This window comes from Schistosoma mansoni (genome assembly GCF_000237925.1).
Source record: "Schistosoma mansoni, WGS project CABG00000000 data, chromosome 1 unplaced supercontig 0034, strain Puerto Rico, whole genome shotgun sequence".
In the NCBI taxonomy this organism is placed as follows: Eukaryota; Metazoa; Platyhelminthes; class Trematoda; order Strigeidida; family Schistosomatidae; genus Schistosoma; species Schistosoma mansoni.
Window position 1 is genome coordinate 2,339,921 of NW_017385988.1, and position 10,107 is coordinate 2,350,027.

General features: G+C 37.5%; 1 protein-coding gene across 1 annotated transcript in view; it reads right to left on the reverse strand.

Moving 5' to 3' along the window:
• The window catches only part of Smp_164220 (GTP-binding protein era, putative), a gene marked incomplete at both ends in the record, with an annotated part of 19,302 nt that extends 12,578 nt beyond the window's left edge, over nt 1-6,724 (reverse strand). Inside the window, 2 exons of the mRNA XM_018791918.1 lie at nt 3,537-3,745; nt 6,571-6,724. Of these exons, the coding sequence (XP_018645021.1) occupies nt 3,537-3,745; nt 6,571-6,724 (363 nt within the window). The remainder of the gene's footprint in view (nt 1-3,536; nt 3,746-6,570) is intronic.
• Between the last annotated feature and the right edge of the window lie 3,383 nt (nt 6,725-10,107).

Sequence of the window (10,107 nt, forward strand, 5' to 3'; positions counted from 1 at the left end):
TACATTTTAAAGTGGTAACCAAATTATTAATCCACGATTAGATGTCACAAAACATGAGGGGCATGTTGCAATCTTTAAGTATTTCCAAAGTCATTCATATTTTAGGTGCTGATATATGCAAGAGGCCAAAACGGTAATTCAAGGCAATAAACACTTCCATAAAGTGTCACATTATAGAAGTTTACAGCACGTAGTTCATTTTATGATATTTGATTCCACCAGAAAACGTATAGCCATGAACCTTGTTGGCTTTGTTATATAAGATTTGAGCTAACTAGTGAAACGCCAAATCGCATTTAAGGAGTCACTGATGAAAAAATAGACAGTAAACTCGAAATAACCGATAAGGAACATATGAAGTGATTATGCATTTAATAGTTGAATAAGAAAAGGAAATGATGAGTTTGTTAGAGATGTCTGGTTGGTGAAAAGGAAAATACGGGTAGGGATAGTAGACATAATTGCCAGTAGACCTGAAAACTATGGATGCAATAATGTACCTTCTTTTCGAAACGAAATGTAGCGTATAACACAAATATAATAAGAATACCTTTCTCAATCGTATCATATACATACTACTAACTTACTATTTTGGTCAGCATATATATGTATATATAGGTATATGTCTGTGAAATATTATTTTTCCTACTAAATCTATTACTTGCTACGAATTTTAGCAGTCACACCGAGACACTCCACACTAGACAAGGAATTCTCGGAATCAAACTGTACTGCTGATACCAACTCAAATGAGCGCCTGGAGCTAAAACACAAACAAGTGATACATACAAACAAAACAATTTCATCGGTGTTCATAAGGCACGATAAATATACTAGGATATCCGATTCATTCAGGGTGTTTTCGGACAGGTTTATACTGGCCAAGTTTCATATTCATAAGAAAAAGTATATGGAATAAGGGTTACTGAGTGAGCCGGACACTCGCGGCCAAATCCCTGAAATTAGAGTGGAAAGACGGATTAAATGTTTACGTCTGCGTCAAATGTTATAATGTTTCTTTTGTAGTTGTGGGCATTGAAATGAACACTGGCAGTATGATGTTATGATTTGAAATATTTACGCTCTTTAAAATAACCTTTTGTCATAGGTAACAGTAGTTTAATCCATGAGCTCTGTTCTAGTAACAAAAACATTCGGCCATGTTAGGTCTCATTTCTCAGATTAATCAAATAAAAGAAAGCTCACTATTTATTGGCATCTTTCAAAGAACTGTTCGACCATCGAACGAGTTCTTATACCTGAGCACCAAACAACGCGCATGAAAATTCATAGTCAGTAAGTTCGGAAGTGTCTAGCAGTCATTGCTAAATTCTGATTGATGTATTTTTACGGCTCAATATACTTACATCCCAAACATTCTCTTGTAGATAGCTGTAAATACATTCAATCTGTTTTGATAACGTGCGTACTTTGGATTCATTTAAAGGCAGTGGTAATTCGCTTTTCCTTCAAACACAACACTATAACCGTCTAGTTAAATGCTTCATGATTATGACTGTCACTAATGAAAAAACGTCACCAATGAACCTTTTTTTAAGGATAGATGGTGTATTTCTTCCACAACTAGGTAAGGATTTCACGCTTACAGCGGTGCTTTCCAATAAAATTCGCAAATGCATTAGAAGCGTTTCATTTCTCTAACTTAAACTGTTCTCAAGACAGTGAAAAATCTTTCTCCATTTCCACTTTATCTATACTCAAAGAGCACATTATCCTATGGTAATTTGCTTACAAATGCAAAAGAAGTACGATAGATGCTACTATTTTTCTACATCGTACTATGGTGTTAAGCTTGGAAAAGGGTAACAAGTATGTTCAACGAGCATACTTCTTCCTTCGAATCTCTCAAGACCACCACAACAAAACACGTTTGACAGCGTTATTACTGAGAGCCGGATAACCGACTGAATGTGTTCTTACCAAAATGGAAGAGAATATTATACTGTGCTCGAAAAAAAGTATTCAATATCTTTGCTGCATGAATAAAGGGTGACACTACTGGTTGTTCATTTATCGTTACTTTCCTCATCGGTTTACGATCTGTCTTTAGGAAAAAAGGTAATTTTGCTAAATATGTGTATGATTATCACTGTGTATGCAACAAATGCTGCCTACTCACTGAACAGTTGCTTATCGTTCATGGTTATCTTTTATTACAAATGTACAGTTCGGCCAAACCATTTCTGTGTGCTAGAGAAAATACATTTTAGCACATTCTTTTCAGTCGAACTGTGAAAATGTGCCTAAAAACGAGTTTTGACCCATTTAGAACCAAATACTGGTAGCTTACAACTCCTTCAGTCAATCATACGCAATGTAGAACTTGGGATAAGTGTAACTCGGTTCGATTTATAATGCCCTATCAGCACAGCGAGATGAAATTGTCAAAACAAATCCCATAGTACAGACAGTAACAGTACAAGTGGTATTAGAAAGGATTAGGTATCGAAGATATGATTATAGGAAATATGGATCGGCAGGTTAGCAATAAAAAACGTTTGCTAGGTAATTTGGGGACTTGAGACCCAAGGGAAGACAAACATTAAAACACCTGAGCTATTGAGAACGATTTTAGCCGCGCTACTCAAAGTTTCTGACAATTGGTTACGAAAAGTATAGAGATCCCAACTGCGTAGCCCGTAACTACCAACATGGCTGAGTCAAACAGTAAGTATCTTCATGGACTGATGCAAATCTTTATCGACCCTAACCTCTTACATTGTTAAAATCGGTAGTTGACTTGTCTATAACATATTATCAGGTCGTTATTTGACCATCAATGGCTTCATTTTGGTCTTTACTTATTGCCAACATAAGTGCTTTTTTGAGTATGATAGGCGGCTAAAATACGCGAAGTATGACCTAACCACATTAGTTATTGACTGTTGAATACTCAGTCGGTTTATTACATCTAACCGCAATATATATACTAAGTTGTCATCATTCAATAAGAAAATTTAGTAAATGCAGCTGCTTAACGGGCATTGGGAACAAAAGATCAACATCTATATTGTGCAGTGTCTAATAGTAACAAAACCAGTCTATGTACAAAAAACACTCACTCAGTAATATTACAATTCTTAAAAACAACAGTTAAGTGAAATCAACTTTAATTTGTGTACTGCTTATGAACGAATGTACTGTTAACCTATTTGTTGACCGTGTTATGAACAAAGACTTGGTGGGAATAGCCAACTTATTGTTTAATACAAAATTACAGAATGTCCTTGTAAAATACGAAAACCATGCATTAAATACTTCATTCGCACATCTTCCATCAATTGTCTCCCACAAACCTTATTGTCTCCATATTCGTGTTCTCTTCAATTCAATCATTTTAACCTTCTGCTGTCATGCATTCACTTCTGATTGGTGTTGCATACCACTTTTGTCTGTCGGCATAAGTAGCATACACCATAACATCGTCCATTCTTAGAGTACAAGAAAATTGCCTAACATTGGTTCCCAATTCGAAAAATAACTCTTCAAAAACCTTTATTTACACACAGGCTTACTAATTGGACATTATCTTGAAAATACGTAGCCGTTTGTTTCGACCGAGTTGTGTGGGCTTTTCCGGACACCGCACAAACTTTCCACTTGGTAAGCATATTTACCAAACTTGACTTCCCACTGTTCGGACAGCCTATCACGGCAACCTTTAGAACGCGAGCATCAGGAGAAGAAAGTGGTTGCTGAAGTAACAAGTTTTCTAGATATTCTCCTGAGAAATGAAGAACAGGAACGAGGAGTTGGAAATGTGGGAGAACATCGCTAATTAAATTGATCAGTAAAAACACAACCAATACCTAGGCAAAGGCGTCAACTGAAATAAGAGTGACAATCGGAAATCAATCTGAAAATACTTACCAAACAAACAAACGAATATATTTGGCTGTTACAGATGTACTTTGTTAACTTATTTTTCATAAACAGACATATTGCAGTTTAATATCATACTTTGTAAAGTCACTAAGTAGTCCTGAGATATTACGTAAGCAAGAAAAGTTGAAGTCCAATTATCCATGTGAAATAAAACAGGATTCCTTTGAAATATCAAAATTCATTCTAATCCATTTAATCAGTGTGACGAAAAGGACATTCACACAACTGATAAACATAATTAGCAAGGATATATACTAACGCCTGTTACTCCACTAGAGGCACGGACAGCTGACCAAGGATGTCTAATCAACTCCTTCCTGGTTTTCGCCAAGCGTTTCGAACGGTTATAATGTTTACCCACCCACCCCCATTCCTGGCCATATGTAATTTAATCTGACTCCTCTCTGCCTTTTGAATGTGGTATTTTAGGAGTTGATAACTAATTTCATATTTAATTATTGTGACTTCCAACTAAAAAGCTCACATGTTCTACTACAACTATTAAGATTATTCAGGAACTGTGATTTAAAACTACACCAACAATACCTAGCAATTCAACAATGTTGAATCTCAATAAGAACTCCTGAAAATGATAGGATCACCCGCTTTTTACGAATTTAAGTTTGTCACGATCACCGATTAAGAGCACTCAATATTGAGTTCAACTTTTTCCAGCAAAACAGTCAATGGAGGACTAGCAAGTCCCCTAAGGTGTTTGATTTACTATTACGCCATCCGTCTGCAATCGTTTGTCTCTAAGGTGGTGTTGAATCTAGTATCTTTAAGGTGCATATGATTCCAACGTTTACTCATCCCACAAACTGTGATTATTGACAAACCGAGTAAACGTTATTAAATAAAATTTGAGACATTTTAGTCGTTATTATTTTTTGTTCCTGGTTGTATAATTTTTAAGCATCAATCCAGGATGTTAATAAAGTCCACTAACATTCACCAACCTACAGCTGTGAGATAAATGCTACTTCACCTTATCTTTAGATTTTGGCAAGGTCTACTCTACAAGTATTCTTGTCAACACATTCCATAACCGCACTACTGAGATGCCAGTTACAGGACCAGTACTTGTGACTGAGAAAGTTGTCCTTCGATTGCTTATTAATCTTAAACCTAGTAGGCCACTGGGTCCTGACAGGTTACATATACAATTGCTGTCATCCCTCGTGGACACTTGGAACTACTCACGATGCTGTTCAAAACATACCTTAACCAAAGGGACATGATAAGGGAAAGACTGAGCCTAAACACCGACTTACCAGCATAACTAGCAAAGCAGTTAAGATATATGGGAAAATAATTCGGGCTAAGTTGATAATTCAAGCACAATCACACATCTGTTAACTCCCGAACAACACGGGTTTTATAATAAACACTCATGCTTAACTTACTTATTAGTTGTGAGAAAGGACTGGACAGAAACTAAAAGTAGTGGTTTGTCTGTTGATATGATATGCACAGACTTAAGCAAAGCATTTGGTAAGGTGTCTCATTAGGGGCTTATGCAAAAGCCCTCGAGATTTCGAATAACAGGTGCTATGAAACAGTGGATAAGAGACCTTGCCTGTGACCAAAGACATGGGGTGAGGGTAAATGGGACATTATCTAAGTAGTAACCAGATGAAAGTGGAGTACCAAAAGACACCATCTCATGTCTCCTATTTCGTCTTCTCTATGTAAATGAATTACCAAGATGTTTAAGTCATCGACCCTTTTGTTTGCCGATAACGCCAAAATTTGGGAAACAAGTGATCAGGCTGATAAAATTGATCTTCAAGCTGATCTAGAAGAATAAGTAAAGCAATCGCGAAGTTTGAGTTTCTAAATTAATTTCAGAAACTTTGCTAATGCACATCGGATGAGGCAATAGTTACCATTATACTCTTCCACGCGCACAGGCAAAGAATTTAGAGTGACATTAAATCAAGACATGAGAACAACTACGCACTACAATGCAGCAGCCGCCGAAAGTATTTGGGTGCTTTAGTCCCTTGACTGAGCATCCAAGTGTTTTGACGAAGATATGCTTTAGATTGTATACACCACCTGTGTAGGACCTCACTAAGATTACTGCATTTAGACAGTCAGACCATGTATTACTAAGTATACTATCACTTTTGAGCGTGTTCAACATGTGAAGGCTCGGTTGGTGTCAGGTCTTTCCAGATTTCTTTGCTATGAGCTCCTAAAACGCTGATAACTTTCACCCTTATAGCAGAACACGAGGTGACGCCATACTGATACTTTGAATTCCAAATGGTGAATTGAGTGTTCACATGTCCTACGTTTATGCTCCCTCTAAGACCACTCATCTCTAAACAAACACCAAGAAGGTTCAGAAAACATAGACCAAACAAACTGAGCGAGAGCCCGTTTCTCCTTTGGAAAACTGAAACGCCCCAATGGAACACTCGGTGCCGGCCCCATCAGCGAACACTTTTGAAAGATAAGCTGGATTTCAACGGAAAACAAGCTGCAAAGTTTAACACAGGTAAACCGACCTACAACCCTCATTACTGAAGATAACACGTTAGGAATTAAAAGACTATAGGACACGAAGGTCTTTACTAAAAACAAACTTTTGTGCCGTAACCTTTAATTCACAGATACTCAAAAGTCAGAAAATTTGCATCACTATTTATCACGTACTTTTCGTATTTGGAACTGACTGTACTTGTGATTGACATATGGCTTGTTCTGCTGTAGCATTTGTTCCTAATGGTCTGAGGATTAAGTCCGTTGAATTACTAATTCTCAGGAAGAGTTTGACGACTGAAAAACTACATAATCTTCCGAAGGACATTTTGAACTTGTGCGACCTTCAAACCTCAACCTCTCATTGAATACATAACCAATATCTTTTCGATAAGCTAGCATTTCCCAGTTGATATTTTGGGTCATATATAGGATTTAAAAATCATTATCAAATATTTGATTGGTTCCCTCGATGTTTTTCCAGCCTCTCAGCTGCAATAATCCAACTGACATTAGGTTTGTTGTTTGAATTGTTATTTTCTGTGTGTTATTTTTTTCATGTCTTGCTCCTTTTACCGTCAACCAGTAACTGTTACTCAACTAGACTGTGACTGAGATATGGAAGAAATGTGAGAAGTTAGTGGAGGTGGGTGAGTGAAACAGTTTGAAATATTGGAGCATTGGAATCAGTGGAAGTGGCAAATAATAATAATAATATATTTCTGCAAGAGCAGGTACACGCCATTTTTACAGACATGATCTACAGTTTACAACATATACTGGTTCACAGTATGCATCCCAAGCAAGGTTGTTTAGTAATTATAATCTATAAAAGTTGATAGCAGTTCATTCGTTCAGATATAATGTGTTTTCATAAGAATAGTTTCCAAAGGGGCATGGCGTCCACGTTACATACCAGATCCAATCTCGACAAAAAGTGTATTAGGGTTTCGGTCGTGCTAAGTATTTATGTAATGCAGCTTTTTAAGTTTATAGTCGTTATAAAGTAGGCTTGTGGAGAGCCTGGTTCGAACTATGACCTTGGGTAAGCGTGTTTGTCAAGCTTGTTCCAGATGTCAGAAGTTACATAGCTTCACCCTCAAAGCAAGATTCTGAAGGGAAAATAAAGAGAATTCGAGGAGCAGCAAGGCATTTGGATATGAACGATAACCAATGCTTAACATTTATTAGTGGAACAGATGGAGGCATGATAAATTATTAGATTAAATTGATACTAGCTCATGTTGCAAGAGTGAACTTTGATCAGGGGCTCCAGAGGAGAGAATGCAGTAATAAAGAATAATAAATAAATGCCACAAAACAAATAGTTCTGGAAGTCTTCGACACTGATGTTGATTTCATCAGTTTTGCTGAACATACACTTGCTGAAAGTGCTTGGTAACGCATCCCAAACCAGGAATAACTGTTTTCTTCAACAAGTAACTAACTTTTTTTAGCGATTTTGCGACTAAATGTATCTTTTACTGCAGTGTGGAAATTGGTTTTAATAACCCTATAGTTTTATTGCCTGCATTTCTGCGCGTTCAGGGAGGCAACAATATCGTCTTCATGTTACTAAAATTTAGCCAGAGGATGGTAACTGATTATTCTCTCAGATGATTGTTACCTAGTCCTCGAATGAACTGGTGCAAGGCGCAAATTGTCGAGCATTTGGGTAGCCGATGTATGTACCATAAGTATCTGCTAAACAAGAGGCGTAAATTAGGAATACTCTATTTGATGAACGACTAAATAATTCGATTTAACAATGCTATTTTACTGACCGTGTAAACGTGAAGTATTATATTAAGCAAATCATAGAATATGCGAACAGTTCATATTGTGGTTAGAGTGTAGTTCATTTCGAAGGCCTCTGTTGAAGTAGGGTTACTCATGATTTACGTAAGTCAACCAGGAATCTTTGTGACATTTGTTACTAATTTCTTCTGCATTCAGGGAAATATAGCTGAATGTCCCCATCCGAAAATGCCAGTTATTACCAACTCAGTCGACCAGTAGATATGCACCAAAACTTATCGTGGTAAGTGCCGATTTCAATTCATTAATATTTTAGGCCGGATTTGCAAAAGCCGCTTTCTGATCATTTTGGTGGATTCCAGTTTAATAATTTCATGCTAAAGAACCTTTCATATGATTTCATCCCCCAGGAAATTATCCTCACATTTTGTTTATTTAAGATGCTCCGAACTCTCATTCATGTGCTTCAAAAGGTCACACTTACCCATAAAGAATCGAGCTTCCACAGCTTTGACGTCACCAACCGTTGTTTACTTGCCCCAATTCTTTCTATATATTCTGCCAGTTCATCAAAAGACGATGATTATTAGAGCAGAAGTCGTGGAATTTACCTTCGATCAACGAACAATCTTTCGCTCCACGGATCGCAGACCATTCATAAGTAAGTACACAGATGAACTTGAACAGTCTTGAAAGGTTCTATGGGTACAAGTTCACGTGGCAAAGACCAACGATACATGACCTAACATCGCGTGTAATCTACAGTTCGAATAGTTTCTGCATGAATACTATTCCTTGTAGTTTTTTTGATGTCCAATTGAGATATAAGTTGTTTTATTCACACCCGAATGACCGTCACTAAGTGGAATGAGATACACTTAAGTATGTGCGCTGTTTACTTTATCATCACTCCTGATCCAGTCGTGACAATTAAACTAAGTACTTGGCAGACCTATAAACTTCCTATCCCGAGTATTTTATCCGATACTGATAAGTCTTGGTTATTGTAGTTTTTCGCTGTCGCCACTGATACGTCTTACTGATTGAACGCTATATTCGGATCCTAAGTTAGTTTCGTAACCCCCAATCTAGAACTACACAGCGACTTGAAGACGAGAGAAAAGGCACAAAACATGCGGGAAGCACTTTACTCCAAAGGTTCATTTATATACAGAAAATACAGGGTTTTTAAAGCAGCTTAGAAGTTCTTGGGTTTCCCCGAAAATTATAGAATACTACTAAACATAGTAGCAGTGTAGTAATCAGCCAATCAGAACCTGTACATGTGACTTTTCATTTTCCTGATATTTCTAGCAAAACTTCTAATCAAACACTGATTGGATAAAATGCTTCTTAATGTTTCCTGAGCTTGTCATGTCTATCGCAAGTAATTTTCAGGATCATCCCAACACCTGACTTTTTTTTCTGAAGATTCGGGGTTGGCATCCAGACTGAATTTGCCGACTTCATCCTCCCCCACGAAACAATGTTGGATCTTCAACTGTTGACACACTGACGTTGTCGCAAATCGAGTTTATGGGACGATCTGATAATTTCAACCCTTCTATCCAATCAAGCCCCAATAAGTCGAGTGATGGCCGTTCTGTCAAAAATATTACTCCCTTCTCCATAAGCTCTTCAACTGTGATTTCACAGTGGACCTCGCCAGCAATGTTTAAAATCCCCCCAGATGCGCTGTGTGCTGATTGATAAGTTGAATATATTCTCGGTCTCCCAATTTTCTCCCACGTCCTCCTGCTTATAAGTGTTATGTCGGAGGCTGTGTCTAGCCGTAAGCGGGCATCATACCCGTTAATCTTGAGGGAAACATACTTTCTACGATTATGGGAGCCGGTTCTGTTAGCAGCCACCGTCACTTTGGCTGAACGTGGCCTGAATCTTTTGGAACAAACTTTAGGTTGACGGCGTTTCCGGGTTTAGCAATGACTTTCT